This window comes from Denticeps clupeoides, chromosome 8 (assembly GCF_900700375.1).
Source record: "Denticeps clupeoides chromosome 8, fDenClu1.1, whole genome shotgun sequence".
Classification (NCBI taxonomy): Eukaryota; Metazoa; Chordata; class Actinopteri; order Clupeiformes; family Denticipitidae; genus Denticeps; species Denticeps clupeoides.
Window position 1 is genome coordinate 5,268,431 of NC_041714.1, and position 23,717 is coordinate 5,292,147.

At 42.5% G+C, this 23,717-nt stretch overlaps 1 protein-coding gene across 28 annotated transcripts in view; it reads left to right on the forward strand.

Annotated features, from left to right (window-relative positions):
* The first annotated feature begins 229 nt into the window (after positions 1-229).
* LOC114796055 (neurexin-1a-like) overlaps positions 230-23,717 on the forward strand; it is a 252,883-nt gene continuing 229,395 nt past the window's right edge. For 13 of the 28 annotated variants that reach the window (XM_028989891.1, XM_028989898.1, XM_028989915.1 and 10 more), the window contains exons 1-5: positions 230-362; positions 1,668-2,847; positions 17,298-17,315; positions 18,021-18,050; positions 18,753-18,764. In XM_028989891.1, the coding sequence (XP_028845724.1) occupies positions 2,127-2,847; positions 17,298-17,315; positions 18,021-18,050; positions 18,753-18,764 (781 nt within the window). In that variant the 5' untranslated portion in view covers positions 230-362; positions 1,668-2,126. Of the gene's footprint in view, positions 363-512; positions 633-765; positions 944-1,345; positions 1,455-1,667; positions 2,848-17,297; positions 17,316-18,020; positions 18,051-18,752; positions 18,765-23,717 lie in introns of those variants that run through there. The other 15 variants (XM_028989899.1, XM_028989918.1, XM_028989910.1 and 12 more) reach the window with 10 other exon arrangements.

Below are 23,717 nucleotides of genomic sequence, written 5' to 3' on the forward strand. Positions count from 1 at the left end.
GTGTATATGTATATATATATATATATATATATAATGTATATATGGGTGTGTGTAGTGGCATTGATCTTGATCTAATACGTACCCTGGCGGCGACGGCGCGTCGCAGGCCGCATGAATATACATTCCGTTCGCGGTGCTGCAGCGCCCGGCCCCGCCCCTCCCCAGCAGACGGAGGCCGAACACGTGACCCGCCGTCTCCGGCTTCTGACAGTCGCTGGCAGGGCGCAGCGGGAGAAGCAGATTGCGCCTAAAACAAAAAAAAAAAAAAAAAAGAAAGAAAAAGACGCACGGACGCCGATTCCTCCCCAACTTCACCGCACGCCATTCCTCAAAACCCGCCGGTCGCGGAGGAGACGCCTCAGGTAAACAGAAAGAAATGTCATTCCTGCTCTCGTCCTCGAAATGATGGAATGAATGAATCAATCTATTGTTTTTTTTTTTTTTTTTTGGAGAGGGAATATTTTTTACGACTCTACCTTTACTGGCGAAGAATTTTTTATTTTTTTTTACCAGCACCAACCAATTAAAGTTCTTTTTTTTTCCCGTCGCCCTCCTGGCGGCCAGGGACTCTGGTGTGTATTTGTACTGGCATCTGTAAAGATGAAATGGTGCTCCAGCCTCTCCTGCTCCAGGTAAAAAAAAAAGGCGGCTGGAGATCCGAATCCATCCGTGTCGCAACCGAACAATCAGGCAAAATCTTTCCGACTTTTATCCGATTCGTCGTGCGCTTTATTCGTTGGAATTTGACCGCGCCGCGTTTGTATTTACGGTGGAACTTGTTGAGATCGAAGGCGTGTGTTTTTTTAATAGATCGTTGATAAGCCTCCTGTCTTTAGACGACAGTGAATCGGGCCACTAAGCCACGGGAGGCGGCGCGGGAGAGGGACCTGGGACCGCGGGCGACGGAGATGCCACCTGTGATCCGTCGTTCGTTCAGCTCACGGTGACAGAAAACGTCCTGCCGTCCCGGAACCGTCGTGCGACGTCGAGGCGTCTCAAGTTCTTTTTCGAGAGAAAAGTTCGTCGATCGCGTTCGTGGTAGCGAGAGGGAGATTGTTTTTTTGCGTAAACGCATGTGAAATGTGGGGTGTTGTGTGTGTGTGTGTGTGTGTGTGTGGGGTACCATGATGTAGAATCGTTCCGAGCCGCGATCTCCCAGCTCGAAAAAAAAAAAAAAAAGAGATGCGAAGGAGGATGAACGCTAAGAAGTGGTCCGATGTGTAAATGGTTCGTTGCAACGCGCGATCGTCTGCCCCGGTTAAACGGGACACGGCGGGCGTCCCGTCCGCTGAAGACCCCACGTCCACTCCCCCGGTGTGATTTTCATTTTTATTTTTTATTGCAGTACGGTAAACTCGTACACCGACGGGATGCTTTAGACGGGCTTTTTTCAGCATCGTTGCCTGCTGCTGTCAGCATCTCTGCACTGTGGTAGAAAGCCAGACTTTAGCCAGGTAAGTCACCCCAAATTCTCCCAAAGAAGCCAGGGTCGGGCGTCCTGCTGTCCTTTCGATTCTTCCTTGACTTATTTTTTTGGTTCTTAGTGAACCACGTGGGGCCTTGTATTACAAAATACAAAAAAAAAATATATATATATATATAATAATTCACTCGTGGTTGTGAAGGCAATTGTTACTTAGTTCTTGTCCTTCTTTTCCCTTCTGCAGCATCGATGGCAGGAGGTCAGCGATAAAGCACAACGATGCCTGATGCCTTCTCCAGATCTTCAGCATGAAGCTGGTGATCAGCGGTGCTGCAACTGCACCGAGATAAATCTGTTTGTTTGGCCAAAATTCAGACGGCGCAACATGATCCAGGAGGAAAGACGACAATTGGACGCGTTTCTAAACCCACATGGCGATCTTTGAATGACTTGGATTTCAGAAAGGGCTGAGTGGAGGAAAGGAGGGAGAGACCATCTGGAACCGGGGGGGGTCACAGCTAGGCTAGAATGGTCTCAGTTGGGTAGATGGAAGCTGTGCTGGTGCTCAGATGTTCTCAAAATACTCGGCACTTGACACGCGTCAGTCCTGCCAGAGCTTTTCCGATCAAAAATTGAACCTCCAAGAAGTCTGCCCTGTTTCTAATTAGACTAGTCATCCACAAGAAGCCATTCGAGATAGATAATGTTCAACAGCATGCTGCTCAAAATGCGACATGACAGCCACCTGGTTTGGGTGGGTTTGCTCCTGTGTTGCGCGGTGGACCTTGGGACCAGCCTGGAGTTCACCGGTGCACAGGGCCAGTGGGCCACGTTCCCCATGTGGAATGCGTGTTGCGAGAGCGAAATGAGCTTCAACATGAAAACCAAAAGCTCCCACGGCCTCTTGGTGTACTTCGACGACGAAGGCTTCTGCGACTTCTTAGAGCTCCTCATTCACAACGGCAGACTGAGCCTGCGGTTCTCCATCTTCTGCGCCGAGCCGGCCACGGTGGTGTCGGACACCGCCGTCAATGACAGCCAGTGGCATTCTGTCACGATAAAGAGGAACTTCAAAAACACGACGCTGGTAGTGGACAAAGAGGTCAAGTGGGTGGAGGTCAAGTCGAAGCGACGCGACATGACCGTTTTTAGCCATTTGTTCTTGGGCGGGATACCGCCGGAATTACGATCGGTAGCGCTGAGGCTGACGTCGTCTGCCGTCAAGGACCAGGCCCCCTTTGCGGGATGGATAACGGAGCTGAGGGTCAACAACACCGAAGCGGCGGTCATGAACAGCGCGGGGGTCAACGGCCAGCTCTGCGGTGCGGACGCGTGCCTGAACGGCGGCGTTTGCAGTGTGGTGAACCACGAGGCCGCCTGCGATTGTTCAGACACGGGGTACCAGGGAAAGGACTGCAGTGAAGGTAAGATGACCGGCTTTGTGTGCATTTTGAAACCATTCTAACACGTGTCCTTCTCATTCGTGACCATAAACCGGATTAACACTTGGGGTCTGTTGGGTAGGTGCATGCGTGCCGCCTTCCCGCCGTTTAGAGCGGCCCGTCCTGTAGGTCCAGCCGTTCGGATGACTTCGCATTTCGTCATCGTTGTTTGCGGCAGGCCCTACGTTAATTAGCCGCTGTGCTCCTGCAAGGCCTCATTAGCTAAACACGCAGGCGCTCGACGTTCTCCAAGGTGCACGCCGCTCACCGACTCCGCCTCTCCAGGGGTCTGTTGACCTATGGAGCTCTCCGCTGGTTTGTTTTGAGCGCTTCCGTTAATAAGTCTTCAGGACCCGCAGCGTTTATCGAAAGGGGGATGAAGGGAACTTTCTGCTGAGTACTGATGTCTGAACAGCTCGTCTCGTGCAGTTTTAATGGACAACAGGCATTAAAGGCAAAGTCAAAAGGAAATATGCAGATTAGGCGCGAGCGATGATGGGTCCGTTTAGGGCAAGAAAGGTAATTTCTCCATCATGGGCAAGAGCCCCCCAGGCCTCATTAGCTTGTGTTCAGAGTTCTCCAAGGTGTGTACCATTTACCCGGTTCGGTTCTTTATCATTTCAATCATGCGTTGACATAAAAACAAACAATTATCCTCATTAAATATGCAAGCAGGCATTATTGTTTTGCATAAAGCTATTCCTAGGACAATTGCTTCATAGGTAATTTGCATGCGGTTGTCTAAAGTAATTCGCTTCACGTTGCTGGAGGGGGTATTGTTTGATTATATTTCCATTGTGGCTGGCGCGCGTGTAGAAATGTTCGGCGGTTTAGTGTTTGCTCTTCCTTTTTGGCCTAGTAAATGAGGCTTGTCCCGAGTGGATGATCTTGCGCTACGTTGTCACCTTCGGAATTGTCACCTTCGGAATCTAAATTAAAGGACAAATTCTGAACAATAATTTTATTATTTTTATAATAATCTAATACATTAGCTAGTCATTTGCTAGCTGGCCCGTAATTTGAGAGCCATTGTGATGGCTTCATCTACCAATAATCATGACGTCTGCACAACAAACTGCAAATGTTTGCTCTGTACAATGTGTTGGGACACATTAAAAATCATGTCCCTCATCTTCTATCTCATAGATCTCATGTAATGACACACGAGCATTGAAGTCTCTTTCATTCGTGGCCTGGAGCCCTCAGCAGAACTCCATCACTGTGCAGCTGGTTGAATTTGAGCTGTTAAATAATAGATTCTTTCCCGAAGTCTACATCATTCCAGAAGAAACCAGGCCTGTGGGCCAGACGCCTTTAAACTGTTGGCCGAGAGTTTAGGTTGCTCCCATACTGGACCTCTTCACCTAAAAATTGGAGATCTGCAGCCCGGTTGTTATCTCTCCAGAGATGATGGCTAGATCATAACCTCACCGACGCTGTAGTGGCAAAGCTAATAGGATTTTGCACTTTAGAAATTGCTGTAATTATTCTAATTTCAGAAATTAATTAGTTTTTATTTTTTTTCGGACAGCAAGTTAATAATTCCGTCACTGGCTGAGAACGTGCGAGTCGTTGGCGTTCTAACACGTGATGAGGGCGTCTCAGACCCCTCGCTGCGTCGGCAGACCATGGGAGAAAAGGGCATTTGTGACAGAGGAGCGTTTGCTCGCGGCTCCAGGAAAGGACAGCTCTGTCACAACCTCCTCGTCTGCGGTTCTTATTAATGGCCCTCCGCAAAGCTGCTCTCATAATTAAAACTTCACTTGCATCCGTTCGTACCCGCCCATCCGGTGTGGCGGCGCAAGTCTCCGCTCCTCCTCGCCCTGCAACCCAATTCTGGCCGAACCTGCAGCTCGCTTTCTTATTTACGGGCCACTGGCGGCGGGCGTGGCGCGCGGAAGAACGCGGCGAGGGCAAAACAAACAACGTGACGCCGGCCGCGGGAGGAAGGAGCTGCAGAGAGGCGTCATTTATTAAACCAGGGGGGCAGCGCGGAGAAGGACAGAGTGGGCCCGGCGAGGGGGCCGAGCGGCGGGGACAGGAAGGAGGAGGAGGAGGTGGGGACCGGGCCTGTGTTACCCAGCCAGCGCAGCCGCTGCAGTAGAACTAAAGCGGCCTCAATCCGACCATCCGTTGTCACAGTTCTGGGAATGAATTTACTCTGGAGGCGAATATGCATTTTTTTTTCTTTTTTTTTTTTTTGTCGCATAACATCACTGAATGGAGACTGTGTCATTTCACTATTAATATGTTTCACTGACATTTTGAAAAATATCCCTTTGGTTTTGTGCAAATTGAATGGAATGGAAATGCTAATGAAAACACGGGGAGTAGCAGAATAGTAACAGGACTGTGTGGGACTCTCCTGTCACTGTCATAGCGATCACCTTCCATGCAAGTGAATGGGTGCCACCCTGTGCGGTTCGTTCATTCACGAGTATGCATGTTGAATTATATATTTGGGTGACAATCACAAACAAGGTCAAGATATTCACACATGTAATGTTAAATTTAATAAAATTTTTCCACTTTTAAGAATTGTGTGGATTTTTTTAAAATTGATAGTAATAGAAATTGTTATTATATATTGTTATTATTTTTGGTCAGTGATTTGTTTTTATTTATTTATTTATTAAAAAATGTAGACATTAATCAGTAGTCTCTAGTGAATATCATGAATAATTCTGTGAACAAGCATGTTATTCCTAATATATATAATTTTTTTATGTATATTATTTTTACTTATATTATTTCGATATTATTTGCAAGATGTAGACCAAAAAGGGAAAGCAGTCAAACAAAACATCATTCCTTTTAATAAACAGTGAGTAGAATTGAAAATTTGTTCTGTTAATCTAGAACATTCTAGAACATTGGAGTTACAGGATTATTTATATTTATTTACATATGATCATCTATCATCTATATGATCACCCTCCATGTACATTCATTTGGATTTTGTGGAGGGTTGGTTCATATATTGATTACTTTACAGAGCATTTGGACGATTTGCTCAGCGACTGCATGTCTGATGATTCCCTTTAGAGACGTGGACTGGAGCCTCCTGGCTTGCTTATTTCTCTCCTCTGCATTCGGAAATGGAGTGATGGTCGGTAATCATGCATCCAGAATGGACTGGAACATGCAGAGGGTGCTGAGGTTGCCTTCAGCCTGCAGGAGCACCAGCATGATAGAAACCTCACAGGGCCTTCTGACAGCATTGCAATGTTGAGGGGTTTGAATCCCAATCCAGCAAGGTGCCACTGAGCAAAGCACCGTCCCCACACACTACTCCCCGGGCGCCTGTCATGGCTGCCCACTGCTCACCAAGGGTGATGGTTAAAAGCAGAGGACACATTTTGTTGTGTCACCGTGTGCTGTGCTGCAGTGTTTCACAATGACAATGAGCAGAACATCCTGATACCTGCTCTGTGGTTTCTTCTGAAGGGACTTGCCTTAGTCCTCAGATTGATGGAAAGACTGAACCTGTAAACCGTCATCAGGACTAACTTTAATTGGTAGACATTATGGGGAGAGGATCCTTCTGCAGAGATCAGTGATGATCTTTTAAATGGCTTGTCTTGTCTGTGCTGAATTTGTGACATCAACTGCAAAAGGAGTCATTTAAATGATGGCAGACTTAATTACAGAAGGATAGACCGCTATTCAAAATATCTATCAATTGATATAAATAGTCTACAAATTGCTCTGATATCAAGTAACAGCCAGTTTTTTGTATACTGAAGGGCTATTAATTCTGCTCCGATATGGAATATTATTTCCATTCACCAGACTATAACCAGTTATAACATTTCCACCACATCAGTTCATAAGATTGTCAGAAGATACATTTATTTTAAAATGTTCCAAATCAATAGCTCCGGCCTGCTCTGTACATCTGTCATCGTGGTGATAATCTGAAAGAAATTACGTTCCTCTCCCCTTAAAGGAGCAGGCGCTCTTGTAGAGTTGGTGATTCGGTCAGCATGTGGGCTGTATTAATCATTAATGCCTATGCTTGATAATGTTCTTTGTTTTACTCAAAAAGGCACGGCCCCTTTTCGTGGTTTATTGTGTGTTCGAACATGGTGCTGGTGACATGTTATCGGCTAACAATCAGGGTGTGTCTGGGTGTGTGAGTGTGAGATAATTCACTTGACTTAATTTCAACCCTAATGGTGTCAATGATTTGAAATTAGTGTTGTTTTTTTTATGAAAAATTCTCATTTTTTTCCCCCGATGCTTCTTTTTTTTTTTTTTTTTTCTAAGCCAATATAATGGATTTAGAAATACAGCACATCCCAATCAGCCTTTTTTTCTCTTTACGCTGTTCTTCTCGTACTGTTTTATTGCCAAGGAGCAAAATTAGGATTTCCAATCAAAAGAAGCATCGGCTGGTGAGACGTTTGTACACTTTGATATTTCGAAAAGAGGCTGTAAGATCTGCGGATTGCTTAGCGCAGGATGGAGCGTGGAGAACAGTCATCGTGAAACATACATCAAGGAGCAGGTTTTTGCCAGAAGAGTAAAATCGATCACATGCGATATTCATCAGCAGCGTCGCGTTGGGCTCGCTGTAAAGAGAGAGCGACGGAAAGAGAGAATTTTTTTTTTCCTCTCCTCCCAGTCCATTTGGAAACGTGTCCCCTTTCCATTAAATAATTTAAAAGCTTTTGTCATTACTTTGATCAGATGAAAGGATTACAGGATTTGCGCTCGCCGGCCCTGATACACGCAGGAGGACAAATCCCTTTGTTTGGTTGGAGCAATTATTTAGATGCACTGTGTGTGGTTTTTCTTTTTTTCCGGCGTATGTATGTCTGTGTTTATGGAACGCGCCGTATGAGCCCCTCATTAGAGAAATCGCAGGGATTCCGACTGGGACATTTTTTACCATTATGAAATGGAATCGGGACCATTATCTCCCAGGGCATTTAACAGCCCGACTGTCCACGGCGTCCAAGCCACGGAGCCATTTTGCTCAGCTTGGGTGGGGTCCGTTTTTGGGAGGTGAAGGGGGCAAAAGAGGTGGCTTGCGGCTAGAGGATTGCGTTTTCTAAAAATACGTGGCACCGGTGACCTTTTTCGAGTGCTTCTGTAATTGTGCTTTTTTTTTTAAAGCGTTTCTGTGACGATTAAAATGATTTTTTTTTTACCACTGCTGAATGAGTAAATAATAGCCCGTGGCGTTGATTACCCTCTACGTCTGCGATGCATAATGACCACACCGCCCCGCCCCGTCCCGCCCCGCCCCGGGGTCGTGGAGCCTGGCGCGGCTCGGGGAAAGTGTCAGTCTGTCTGTAAGAGTCACGCTGCTCCACGCAAGTGCAGCCAGATTACCGGTACGCTCCTGTCTCTGTGAGCCCACAGACAGATATCGGATTCAAAAGATTAGAGGGATTTTCCCCGAGGATTGTTTTAAATACAACTGCACTTGACTGTCACCGAGACTGTTTCTCTCTCTCTCTCTCTCTCTTTGTCTCTTTGTGTGTGTGTGTGTGCAAGTGAAGGCAGTAGGAGGTTTTTCTATTTTTTTTTCGCCCTTCGGTTAGCGGTAAATGCTCAGAATGACAAATGTTCACAGGCGACGCTTTCAGGTTCCTGTTCTGAACACGCTGGACCAGATGAAAACCCGGGTCGTGCATAGTCACGTCTTCACGTCTGTTGCTGTGCAGAGAAGGGTTGGTTGATGGACCGGCTCGTGACAGTGAAGCTGAGGGGTTATCGACACTTCAGAGATGACTGACAGTTTACAGGGGAAAGGGTTTCCTGAGAAAAGCAGCCAGGGCGTGTTTTTGTTGTTGGATGGATTCGTGTGAGCTGAGATGGGGCAGAGAACATGAGAGGTTATTGACAGTTTAGGAATGATTTGCTCGCTCACAGTGTAGCCTATTCAGAAGCCAATCTAATTTTCCAGAAGCTCAATTATTCAGCCAATGAATCCATTTTTGAATCGGGTTCGCAATCCCTCATTGGGATTGAAGTTGAAGGCCAGCCAATCAATGGTCAGGAGCAAGAACCAACCCCTGGACAGGGAACACACACCACACACACACTCACATACACGTACTCCAGGACCATTTTAATTTCTTAATGCTCCTTAACAGCATTTTACTGTATAATTCTGCGATTACATGTCATTAAAACTATGTACATACAGTCCCAAGTCCCAGTCCCCAATACAGTACAATACTTCTCTTTTAAATGTTCTTTTCAGTAAAACAATAGAACTATTAAAAAAGATGTGAGTGACTTTGCTGTGCCATGTTACATCATTACATTGTAAGTGCTGTCGAATGGATGTCAGTGTACTAAGCACACACCGGATATAACAATCAATAACTTCAGGCTCTGTGGCTGAATAATGCGATACTGTAGACTGTAATATACTGTACTACTGTATTGTACTATTGACTAGGGTGAGTTAGACACTCATCTTTATAACAGAAGGCCACGTACTACCATTGTGTCCCTGAGCAAGACACTTAACCCTGAGCATCTCCACAGCAATATAGAGCCTAATTTCTCTGTCATTTCTCTTAATGTTCTTTTCCTCAAGACACTTTGAGAGATGGAGCCATGGTTGCGCTGGCAGTGTGGTGGAATGGAAATTGGAATGGAAAGTACTTCAAAGTACCAAACTGCTCGTATCCTCCACAGACTAGCCGGGCCTTGGCTGGGCTTTATCTGAGACACGGCTCAGCCTGTCTCTGTCGCTTATGACAGTGGCCTCAAGACAACCTTTCATGGGAAGTGCTGACTGCGGTGCAAATTCACGCAGCGTGGCTCTAATCTCAGACCCTCGTGCTGGTCACACTTATTTATACCAGCCCAGGCTGGTCGCCTCTCAGAATATGACTGGCCAGAATCCCTCGGCGCGAGGAGATGGTGGGTGGGGAGAGCAGACGGCCAGATAACTGCGGAGAGATGTGAGGGATCCAGCCTTCTGCTTTAACTCTGCAGTGTGGATTTAGGATTAACAAGATACATTTATGTCATGGCATCAGCCAAGACCGATAACAATTACGAATAATAAGAGAATAATAATATTTAATGTACTATACCGCTGTAGTATTTCTTCCAGTGATTTAAGAGCAAATCTAATAATCACATTCAAGGGGCACTAGGTACACAATGCGGCTATTGGTAACAAACAAGGAAACAAACGCTCAAGTCCACCAACTACTGTAAATGTGCAATTTCTGGGGTAACAAATATGATCTGGGTGCTGTAGAAGTAGTTCTTGGGACATAGGAATGTTTTGAGGATTTAACAGGACTGAACAGATGGGAACAACAAGGTTGTACTTGCCACGTTTGTGTAGAGGAGGAACTAACAACCCACCCAGCCCCTTTAGTTGTGAAACCCAGATGTCTAGTGATGGTTTTAGAAATAAAGTATGATGATTGATGGCTCTTACACAAATTAATTTCTCATTCTGGACAATGTAAATCCTTTTCTGTCAGCGTCTTACAAAGCGACTTAAATGAATTAAATAAGAATAGGTTCCCTTGGTAACTATTTTTGACAAGCCATTTCGGCAGACATTATGAACACAACCTCTGTTCCCCACAGGACCACAGCCACTACCAAACAGAACATGCAGATTTTTTTGTGTTGCTTTGTCTGTATTTAGTAAATTGCTGTGAACATCTGGGTCTCATTGGCCTACATTTGATATTTACACCAGGTTGCACATAGCACACATTGCTACCTACAGGGTATTTATAGTTCATTTGTACTTACAACACAGTGGCATAGATTGATAACATCACTATTTATTTATAATGACCACTGAGCGTAGATTAATACTCATTTTGTGGTTAGATATTGGGAGTGGAGGTCTCTTGGGACGAACGTGTCTCTGATCATATGAGTATAAATACAAGTCCAATGTTTGACAACTCTGTGGTTCTTTAGTTGGCTGTGTATGACTGTATAAACCCTCTGATTCAAAAGCAGTGTATTTTTGGTGCACTTGAAACCCAGAGAAGGCTATTTCAAGGAGTATCACTCATGTTCATCACGGATGCTACTAATAAAAAAAAAAAATGAAAAAAAAAGAAGAAGATTTATTTCCCATCTGTAATACTATCCTAGATATTGTCATCCCAGGATTAAGGTTATTAGAACTATAAGCTACTGTGATTATCCCTCAGGATCAGACCATCCCACAAGATGTAAAAGAATGAAGTTGGCTCTGCTGCATCTGTTCATATAATTCCCCTGTCTTATTGTGATAAATGGCATGCTGGGAGATCAACATTGTACTGTAAAAACACAATTATGACAAAACAGATAGAAAAATTCTCAGATCATCTTAATAATGCATTTGGCATAAAAAAAAGAAAATTTTGTCAAATCATCTCAAGAAATCAGCAGTGTGTATGAAAATATGGCTGTTTATTAAAATACAATGAACCAAAAAAATTGAGTTTGGCTAGGATGCGTTGCAGATGTGCAACATGTTTTTGTGGTCTGATGGATGCTAAAGACCCAGACCTGGTCAGAGTGGTAATCCTGCCCAAGCCTCGGAGGCAACAATGGCTCCTATCGATTTCCATCAGGGCACCTGGTCGCTTAGCCGATGCTCTCTCTCATCGCGTTGTATCTGGCTTTGAGCGGAGCCGCGAGGAGGGCGGCCGGCTGCGAGACGGCACTAAGCGCTCTGCGGTGGACGCTGTAGTTGGAAACTGCACAGCTGAAGGATGAGCTCCTGCTTGCCGCTCATTATTCTTGATTTCAGCTAAATTGTAATTTAACAACAAATTGATCCATTCTCTGAATGGTAGCATTGACCTTTGCTGCCTAATCCCACACGCATTTGTCTCCCTTTATTCCTTCCCGGCTGCTGAGTGCGGCATTCTGACATGGAAAGGAGGGAGGGGACATGCTCCTTGTGGTCAACACCCACCCCCACAGCGAAATGGCAGCTCACCTACAGTAATAAAGCAGAGCTAATATTGCTGGGTCCAGCCATTTCCTAAGTTCCTAACAGCCAGACCAGGCCCAGTCATTACATATTAAACATACACACACCTCTTAACCATGCACGTATTTCCCAGGACTACCTGTTATGAGGCATAAAGCTCTAGCTACTGCTTCACCACCGTGCTTTTGTAAATCAGCCTTGAAATGATGAAATGACAGACCACATACTTTTATTTCTTTGGATGGTCCTGAGTCGTGGGAAATTTCCTCAGGAATTTTATAGCAAAGGAAAGTTAGATATATGGCTGTGACGCATAGTGTACAGCAGAAAATCATAAATGACTTCCAATGGCACGTCCAAGTTCATTTTGCTATTTGGATGGATTTCTTGTCAGAGCTAAGCAAGGAAGGCGTGGCCTCAGATGTGTGTTGGTTGTGAGTGTTGTAGTTCCCAAGACCAGTCTTTTTTAATATTATTAATTTTTTATTTTTTTTTGTGGTCTCAGTCTTGTCTTGGTCTCGACGCTATTTGGTTTTTGTCTCTGCTTGGTCTCAACACTTTTTGGTCTCTTTTTTGTCTTGGTCTCAATGCTTTTTGTTCTCGGTCTTTTCTTGGTCTCGGACATAGCAGTCTCGGATGGGGAAAAAAATACAAAACAGCGCAGCCTCACAGAACAGTATTGTTATCTGTTACGTGCCTCAATTCAAATGCAACCAGTGAGATGCATCTATTTTAAAAACGCTACATTGTAACAGTTTCTCAACAGACACAGCGTGTCAGTCCACACACATCATGCACATCGCGTCATAGCGAAGTCGGCGTAGATATTTTCGGAAAAGTCAGCAAAGCCGGCAGTAATTAACTTTGGCTTTACAGAGCACAAAGAGCATATTTGCAAAATGCACCAGGAAATGAAACATTCATTTTGGCGATTTGTCGAACGACCTTGATTGAGACGGCTGGGACAGCATCTACATTCACCAGGCATCCGAAGAAAAAGCACCACGAAAATGACAAAATCATTGTCTAGCTCTGCGTTTCTTGTCATCAAACTATGAGGAAAAACTCATATTTTGGTTTTGTAAGCAGCTCGATCAGTACTACAGAGCCCCTTAAGTACCATGAAATGGAAAAAAATGAGGACAGTTATGTAATATTTCTAAAGCGTCTATAAAATTGCTCCCAATAACTCTTAGGTCACTGCTTTTGTAAGAATTCAGACAAATAATTTTTCATGAGAAGCCATCAATACATCCATTAATACACACAGAACTCGTAATTGTTCCTGGATAAAGTCAATAACACAACCGAAGTCCATCCATCTTTCAAGATGGGCAGAAAATGAGTCCAGCTGATTATTCCATGTCTATGTGCAAGATTCATTGTATGACATTCCTAAATGAAAATTAAACTTCATTAGCTGAGTCTTCTTCATTATGAAGTGTGAATTTTACATTTTTAGAGACGTAAATTAGTTTAGAGTAACTGATTTTAAATAACATGGGCGCAGATCATGGTACTTTAGGGGCTCTGTACGCTACTCTTTGTTAAGTCTGTAGATCTGTGAACCAGCACTGTCTTACTAATGTTAATTTGACTAATTTGCCAGAAGAAAATGTATTTTAAGAGTGTCAGTCAACATTTGAGAGCCAAATGTCCATTGCCTTCAATTTCAAATTGTCTCTGGTATAAGAGCCTCTGTCTCTGGTATAAGAGACTTAATATGCACATCTTTCTGGTACATCCCATCTCCTTCCCTTGATGAGGTCTGATGAAATGGTTTATATGAGATCATTGCTGAAAATATTAATTTCCATTAGGCATTGTAACTAAAACAAATCTGTGAGATTTTAAATGAGAGACATACAGACAACATAATAATGAATTTGATTTAATAAGTAATGACACTTTACAGCAATGCCTTTTTTTCTACTGTTAATCTGAGTAATATCATGTTGATTTTATTGCCCTTGTCTGGTCTCAATCTCGGTCTCAATCTCGGTCTCTGCCTCGGCCAGCCTTGGTCTTGGTATCGCCTTAGTGTGTCTTGGTCTTGCATTGTCAGCATTGGTCTTGCATCTCAGCATTGTCTTGGTCTTGCATCTCTTGGTCTTGCATCTCAGCATTGTCTTGGTCTTGATACCCTCCGGTCTTGGCAATGTCTTTGTCTATGTTTAGGCGGTCCTGACTCCAACACTATCTGTTGTCAGATGTAACGCGTAATAAACCAATTACAATGGCCTGTCACTTCACCCTTCATCAATGGTGGAAGGCAAGTTAGCAGGAATAGTGGCCATCTTGTTAATTTTACCTTTTGAATAATGTGACAATGAGGTGTTTCCTGGTAGCCTAGCAATTTATATTTTAAAGCATTTTTAGACTGAAGTTAAAGCACCTTCATAATATCTGGATTTATAAGAGCTGGCATGTCAGCATTCCTGACCTGATATCCAGGTAAATGATCAGAGAACACTATCCTAATCGCTTGTAGTATTTGTGGCTACATTCAATCTTCCAGGTACATTTTCATTTGCGTTTATGGCATTTATTAGATGACTTACAACCAGTAGTTACAGGGACAGTCCTCCTGGAGACACTCGGGTTAAACCTGTGACCTTTGTGTGTGTCACCCGCTAGGCTACCACCTCCCACTACCCTCTAACATTACTGACACCCTCATCCAAACGTCTCCCCGTAGCCTCCACTGTCCAAAAACACATCCAAATTCACATTGAAAAGACTTGGCTCCAGAGAGGCTTTGTGATTGGATAGACAGAGGCATGACGCTTTAATTATTCATTCAGAGCTTACAGCTATCCCCCGATTCAGCAGCCATCTACATTAGTAGTAAAAAGATGACATGAGCACTTGCAATGCGCTCCTGCTTGAGACTGGAATAATGGCCTATCAGCGCAGAGAAGAAACTGGAAGCAGTTGTGTTCAAGGACGATCCTCAAATGAATGCAAACGACATAGCAAAGCGGCAGCCGACGGTACGTTCCGAATGGAGGCCTACAGCCTTGTTGCTGATTACAGAAAGGTGACACGCGTACACGGTCGCGGTAAATGTCACGCTGCCCTCCCGCGAACGTCTTGTTCTCTGACAGAGAAAGTCCCGTAGAGCAGCGAGTCAGAGTGCGGTGTTTTCACCTGGCAACTGACTTGGTGTGTGAGCGTGCGTGATGGCCCGGTAACACTGTGTGTAGGAATCGATGAGTATAAAAACATATTGCCACAGATTTGAACATTTAGATTTAATTTAAATGTGTATGAGCACAATAATGGGGCCGAATGCATTGGTGCTTCAGGGTAGATCAACGTAAATTGTAGCTTCTTCAAATGAATGCAGAAAATACTGCCATACGGCGCATCAGCAAGTGTGTTCAAACCGCGTGTCAATTAGTCAATTGAAGTGATTATTCGCACATTAAAACAAAGTTTGATTGCAGCAGTGAAGTTGATCTAAGAGGCAGAAGAGACAGCTGGGCCTTGCATTTTTTTAACCTGATCAGAAAAAAAGCATCATTAATGAGCCCCTCTGGCGCACACACTGGGAAAATATTGGCACGCTGGAAATATTGGAATGCTGTGAAATTGTTGCATCGCATCTCATGTAAATTAGAGACGTGACTTAATCCTCCTGAGTCAAATCTAAATGGGTAAGCCTTTTAAAACACATATATCCCCTTGCTAATGTGAAAGTTAATACCTTCAGTGCTCTCGACAAGCAATATTGTCGCCCACTTCATTAAAAAGCTGTATTTATTATTGTTATTTTTTAATTAAAACCCATTCTCCTATTGCATGGTCTCTATTATTTAGCAATTATCTGAAGCGGATATGGCAGCAGGTAGCCGTGCTTGTGTTACCCCTCTCATTTTTTTTTCTTTTTCTGTTTATAAAAAAATATATATATATATATATATATATATATATATATATATATTTTTTTTTTTTTTCTCTTTCTTTTGCATTGTAAGTGCTCTTGACACCTAAGGCATACATATTTGAGGGCTGCATTTGTCCTGTTCCTGTTCTTTTTTTTGTGAACAAAAAAAAAAAAGGATGTTTTTATTCAATGCTTTTTATTAAAGCATTCATGGACCCTTTGAAGGCCACCTGTGTAACAATTGATTGGGCTGAATGACATATTTTGTTCACAAAAAAAAAAGTCTGCTGATTGATTTGGGTGCATGATATTTGGTTTCGATGGGGAGCCGACTGCACTGGTAAGTTTGTGGTCAAATCCGATGAATGGTGGCCAGACCAAACAGAGGTAGGAGCCTGCTTGTGTGTCCATGGAGCCAGGCTGACTGGCCATTCGTCCTCCTAGATTGAGGAATGGTGTGCTTTTTAAAAAAGTGGGAGTCAAACGATGTCATTATCTGCAACTAAAACTTTGGAAATATTTATGTTAAGTTGAAATTTCAATGGAATTTCGTTAACATTCTAGTCACACAAAATGCTTAAAAATATGGTTCTTAAATTATACCATTAAGATGGAAACGTCAAACTCATTTCAGCTATTCACGCATAAAATTAATAGAAATTCTAAAACTTATTGGACAGATAAACAATTTTACAGTTGTTTAAACCAGACATTTAAACATCAACTAGACAATTTTTTAGATACTTTAGAGTTGCTGTTGAGTGCTGTTGACTGACCATTTGCTCTTTTGTAGGGGGCTTTTGTTCTTCTCATGCTCTGTCTGTGTTGTGCATGTAACACACTTTTGTTCACCCTCATCCAGTCTTAGTTTCACCTGTGCATGACATTGTTGCATAAAATATTTGTGTTAATAAGTTCTGTTCATTGTGTTAATGGACTTAGCTCATCTTTTCCAGGTAGTTCAGCTTTATTTGGGTTGGGGAACTGCGTAAATCCATCGTAAGGCCCAGCGATGTGGAAAATAACACAGTAGCTACGCCATTCTTTGATTAGTGAGAACACAGTTGAAGGATTATGAGATGTAATTGCTAGAATCTCAGATAAACAGGTGGCATGTTTTCATGGTCACAGTGAATCCTGTCAACTTTGCATAGTGAACTTTCTAGGCATTTGGGAGGCTGTGCTGAACACTTCCACTTAGGTGGCATAAAAATGTCCTGAAACCCACGACTCTGCATGCATCATTACCTGCCTCGTGTCACATTTTGCACAGTATTTTTGACATCAGATAAGAAGTGTCTCAGCAAAACAGCATCTAAAACTGACGCGTGACGTGCAGGCTGGGTGTGATGGTTATGAATATAGCAGACGTCCAGACATGGTTCAGATGTGCCATGAGGTAGGACACCTCATTACTGAAAGTGAGCTTCTGGATGAGTGCAGCTTTAGTGCCTTCACGGCTTCATTTGTCCCCCTTCAGGGCTCTTGGAGGGGCACTTGCATGTGATGTTTGATGCCTTGCATGGTAAACACATGCAACGGCCCATACCGGTCTGCATGCTGCTTAATGAATGTCTTCCTCTCTCTCTCCTTGCCCGTCTGTGCTCGCAGAAGACAGCCGTGTCAGAGGTGGGTGCTCTCGTCTCCTTTTTTTTTTTATTTTTCCTCTTTTGCTTGGTGGCTTAAGTAATTTCAGAGCGAGTGGGCATGTTTTTGAACTGTTGTAACACTGGAAACGGGGTGCGCCATGGACGGTAAGTGGATTTTCACACTGGTGCGTCTCAGAGCTTTTGGGCTGATGTGTCCTCAATTGTTTTAGCTTGGGAGATGGTCTGATCTCACAGAACATATAAACTAGACTAATTTTTTTTCTCAACCATAAATATTTTGTATTATTTGATTTTTTCCTTTCTAATGTCCATGGAAAGTTGAAATTCAGGAATAAAATAATACATTTGCCTACTACTATTACGTAAGTCATGACAGCACATGAGCTATAAATGGTTAAAAAATAAAATACACACACACACACACACACACACACACACATATATATATATATATATATATATATATATATATATATATATATATATATATATATATTCGTAAATATAACCAATGACGCATTGAAACCCAGTTGTCTTTAAAAAAAAAAAGTAAATGCTCATTGAATGTTGCTTGTCTCCTCGCCTCCCCCTTCCTAGGCTTCACCCTACTCTCTCCTACCTTGTCAAAATGTCACAGGCATCTGCAATGATGCCTGTGGATTAGTGTGACAACCTTCCCATGATCCCTTGTTCTTTTCTGACTGTGCTCTTGTTTTCCTTCAAGGTCCTGCACACCTGATGATGGCCGACCAAGGTATGGGTTCTCTCTTACCTTCATTGTTCCTCCCCGTGTCCTCTGTTTGCTTTGAGAACTTGTGCTGCCTTGATTTCTCGCACTGCTTTGTTACTCAGACTTGATTCTTTGATCAAAACCCGTTTTTTGTTTTTTACGCACATCATAATGCAAAACAAAAATGGTCCTTTTGATGCCCTCGCACCATCTTCGCTGCTCATTCATCTTTGAGTCTTTGAACGTTCATCTTAAGTTTTTCCCATTTACTTGGTGCACTGTGTTATCGTCCAGCATTCAGTTTTATTGCATTAATATAAACAGCAGCAGGAGCATTTTTTATTTCTTTTTGGTAAAGCATGGCTGGAAATGAAAACAGGGCTGGAAATGAAATTATGCAGAGTGTGAAGGAGCTGCCGGGATGCCTGTCTTGAATGCACCGGTGAACTTGATTGACATCCCCCCACCGCCTTCCGCTGCCATGTTATGACAGCCAGTGCCTCCTCCAGTCGCATGCAGCAGGAGATGGGAGCAGCAGAGCTCTTCCCGCTTCAGGCCGCCGCCACGCCCCTGCGCATCGCCGTCGTCACGTCCCCGCCGCTCTGTTCTGTCCTCCATCCTGCCTCCAGCTCATGTCCACGAGTCTTATCGGTGTTTCTCTCCCTCTGTTTCCTCTTTTGTCTGGAATCTGCTTTCTCCATGGATCCATTTCATCAAACTCTATAGGTAAAAGTAAAGGTACTGAGCCCTTTTTCCCTCTTTCACTCTTCTGTCTGCCTGAATGTTGAACTGGTTCTTCCGTGCTGTTGCTAGTGTGCATTTTATGTGACGCCAGTATATACAAAGTCGTAGGAATGTTCGGTATTGAACATGTATGTGCAGAGGCTTGTGGGAAGGTAAGTGGCGCTTCTGAAGTGGACTCTTCCATTTTCTGTTTGATGCATGGTCACCATGAATGACACTCACAAAGAGGACGAGCTTAACCTGTGAACCAGACCAACGGGTAACCATTTTCTTTCCAAATCTGTGTGGAGGGTTGGGTAGCTCCTTGCAAGTGTTCGGTTATTCCTCTAAGGGTAAGTGCTTGTCTGATCATCACCATTTGACCCTCTTACTTACTTAAGGTTAGAAGTGGAACTTTTAAGGCCTCTTGAAAAATCCCCCAAATTTTGGGACCTCATAATATATCCCCAACTATAATCATATATTCTAAAAATGTAGAATATGGGTCAAATGGAGTGTTCAGAAATGTGCTGCTGTGCTCATAATTGCTTGTTGTTTTGTTGATACTTCAAAAATTGAGTGTTTATTCCAAGACAGAATTTTCAAACGACTGTTCAAGTGTTCAAGTGTTTTTGCTTTTAGCGATGAGCAGTTTAGTTATTCATTTACATGGATTCCATGTAAACGGCACCATTAAAGGCTGGCTATGCCTTTCTCAGGTAAGAAATGTACATAATACATAGGGAATTGTATCCTTTTCAACAAGATATAAAAATATATGTATCTAATAATATGGAGAAGTTATGAAATGCTCTGCTTTAAAATGTATTGTAGGCAAGAGTTTGTAACGTTTGAATCGTTTTCAAATATTGTAACATTACCAGAGCGCACACATATACACACACACACACACACTCATTTAGGCTTCTTCAGCTTTATGCTTCCGTGTCCACCCGAGTAACAAGTAAGTGCAATTTATTCATTTATGAAATGTTTTTCATGACTTTTTTTGAGGTGCCGTATCCTGCCAATTCATCATGTTGTTATATCATTGTTGCATTGTTGCTGATTGTAGCAATATTTCCCTAAATTTCATGGAGCCGCTTGAAGCTCTCAACTTTTTCATATTAAATCAAGTGGCATGCATGAATTTTATCCTTACACTGTACATATTTGAGTAATGAAGGGCTCCAGAGGACTTGCTAAGCTGATTGGTATTTGAGGGTTTCGTTCATTGTAGACGTGTTCTCTGCGGTATTTATGTATAAGATCTGTGATTGCGTATTCCCATTTATCACGTCTCACAAATTGGCATAAATATTTATTCAGTTCCCCAGGCTACCCGCGGTTATGTAAGGTTCCCTTGAATATGAAATGCAGTGCTGCCACTGTCGTTCTGGATTTGCGCAATATCAGGTATTTAAAGAGACCAATTACCTGATGTGTGTAAAATATATATACACACACCCACACACACACAAATAGTAAATATGCCGTGAGTTTCTTTCAGCTGCAATATTGCTGCATCTCCTAAACAACACCCTGAGCGGTGGTGAAGGCCATGCCATCCACAGATGCCACTTCACTTTCAGGCCAACCTGGCCGTGGCAGAAGGCAGGCTGGGAGGGGAGGTGGTACGTGTGCTGACATGGCAAGAACCATGAAGCCAAAGACAGGCCGCCTTTCAGGCCCCTTAGGTCTCTTCATTTTCTCACATGTTGTCTTGTTGTCTCAGCCCGGATGCCACCACCTGTTTTTTTTAAGCTTCCACTTCCTGGTTTCCTTTAAGATTCTAGGGTCTATGCAAACTGATCAGAAATCTAAACCGAATCTTGAGTACATTCTACTCATCCCCTTTCCTGCATTAAAGCTGAGTAGCAGCATCTGACATCCATATGGAGGATTTTGACAGATCAGTAATAGTACAGATTTATTGTCCTCTACTTTAACAACGTGACTACAAATTGAGGAGAGCTGTCAGTCGAATATAGTCACATTTTGCTACAATTTAATAAATCACAATTTTTCTTTAGACTATAATCAATGTTTGCTATAATCAATATTTAAAACTATTATTGTGAGAGTGTGCCTTAGACAGGGTTTTTCTGCAGACTCTAAAATGAATACAACTGTTTTTGTTTCCACCCCAAAAATTCAGGCATTGTGACTCGTATGTAACATGGGGCATCACGGAAACACCGTAAAAATGATTTTTCCCACATTTGAGTGGCCCAGCATTTGTAGCCTCATTCATCTCTAAAACTCCTTCACTGTCTGTCTCCACTGTTATGTAGGTGTTGCCTCTGAATTTTGCATCCGTGCCATAGGTCAGACCCACACAGGAAGTAAACAACTGCCCAAATTGCCCTAATAATGCTTTGACATGTTACATATCTATTAATGAATCACATGCTTCGGTTAATAAACCTATTTCAGTCCGTGTACGTTCTTATTGCCATGCTAATATTCAGTATGCACACAGTCCTTCTTTCACACAACGAAGACTCTAGTCTTTAGAGTAAATTTGTGTGCTGGAGGTGATAATTTGCCTTTTTCCATTGTGCACGTATGTGTCTGGTTTCAGATCCCTCACAACCTCATTTCCATTTCGAGTCATCATGAGCAGGAGAGGGGATAAGTCATAATACCACTGGCACACAAACGGCAGCAGTATTTAATTGATGTCATCATAGGGGAGAGTCATGTGGCGCTTAAAAGGGCCTGGAGGCTGAACAGTGCGCTGCTCACAGGTGGAGTTGGTTTTTTTTGGGAAATTAGTCTTCTTTTTAGTCTGATTGCATTTGTCTTTTTTCAAAATGAGAATGTTCTCACTTTAATTATTCAGTGCAAATCCTTCGGGATTGCTACTCTTGTGTTCATGACAGTTTTAACGGGGGAAAGCTTTCAAACTTTCACTGGTTCATGACCAATTGCTTTGCATGATTCGGGTGTTCTTGACGTGAACATAATTAATTCAGATATGTAGCATTTTTTTATGGGACTGTTGCCTGGCCCTCCAAATAAATTCAAATAATGAAACACGTTTTATCAAGACCTTTACGTATCTATTTTGTGTGATTTAAAAAAAGATCAGTTAGGCAAAAAATCAACAATTATCTCAAATCAGACAAGCTTCAATGTCATTTTAGTCCCATTAAGCCAAAATCAAATGGCTAATGCGTGGTTAATCATAGTGCATGAGACTGAACTCTCAGTTAGAAGGTAGAATAGACTGGAATGACTAGCATGCAGTTTGTCTGACCTGAGTCTGAATTAACCCAGTCTGAAGGAACCACTGATGTAACCATGTAAATTGAAAGAATATTGATTATAGTGCAATTGTGACACATAACATAAACGTAGATAAATTAGTCATTAAGTATGTTAAATATGTATTGAAACATATATGAACATACTCCTATTAAGTTTCTTCACTTTTAGCGGAACACTGAACAGCTAACAATAGATGTAAAATAAGATATTAAACAAGTGGATTATTCAATTGCTCAATTATTCAATTAAACCGATACTTATGGAAATACATTTTAGGAAATACAACTGAGCACTGGAACTAGAGGTGGTGCTAATTAAGATAGGTAGATAGAAGATAGATTGGTCATGTAATCTATAAGCATTATAAGGTATATGGACTGAAGCATGGGCAATACATACACAAGATAACCAGTGCAAAGCAAAAGACTAGTCATGACTAGTTTAGCTGATTGCACAGTTCCAGTAAAAGGCTAAAACCTTAAGCCCTTTTTTGTTTTCCGGAGATGATTAGCATTTGAACCTTTCATTCTGCTTGTACAATCGAGTCCCATCTACTGGAATGATTAAAGAAGGCTGCCAACTTTCTCTGTGAAAGTGATAGAGTTCAGTAGTCCTCATTGGTGGTGAGGATTACAGTTGTCACCAAAACGCTTGGCTTGGTTTTGCTTAAGAGCGTGTTACTATTCCCTTCCATTTCAAAAAGGTAATTTCTCCAAAGCACTGAAGGATTTCTCTGCTTGTACGCATTTAAAGAAAAATAAATGTCAGTATTTGTAATGACACCATCAGGCCTGATTGGTAAATTGACATCTTCAGAGTCTATATTTGTGTTGTATCATGGGAAGTACCTCAACAGAACATGATGCACTGCTGTGGGCTTTTGGGTTTGAAGTAGACAGAACTTGGGATTGCATGTCAACATGCTATTTGTCAGCTGTACCTGCACTGAAGTGACAGTGACTGGTTCCTGTGAGGTCCCCTCCCTGAGATCTAACAGACCTGTCATGATGATGTTCTGTGCCTTCTGCTTCATGAGACACATCTCCATTTAAAATTAATTGGCAGTAAACTGACAGGTCACATGAAATGGTGCATTAGCAGATGACTGAGTGGCGGCAGATTCTGTGCTGGCGCTTAAGTTAAAGTTTGCCATTTTTCCCCATGGGAGGGCAATTTTTTGGTCCAAAGAGTCTTTTCATGCTCAAATGGTATCATTCCACGTGTAACACGTCTGCACCGGTCTGGGAGTCAGAAATTACTTTGCTCAGACCTGGTTGTGAGCAGCCTTTAAAACAGGAACCACAGAGTAGACTGTTTTTGACAGAAGGACATTGAAAATGATTACTCTCCATAACAGTGCATTTTAGTCCTCAATGACATTTTTTATGTTTGTAATATTATATATATTTTTACATTTTTACAGAGGAGGTTGTGTATTTTATTTTGTCTAATTCTCAAATCATAAGCATTTAATGAACAATAATCCCTCACAAAAGTAGTATTTTGAATTGAGAGTTTTTATTGTCATTATTAACTCTGACCTAATAATATATAATTTTAATGTTGGCTGGTGTCATTTCAATTGAAAACATCCTACAAGAGTTTAAAGGGCCAAATGAATGATCAAATAGCCTTAATTTATCTTCACACACAGTCTTATGAATGCTGTATGTCAAGTCTAAATATCTCCTTTAA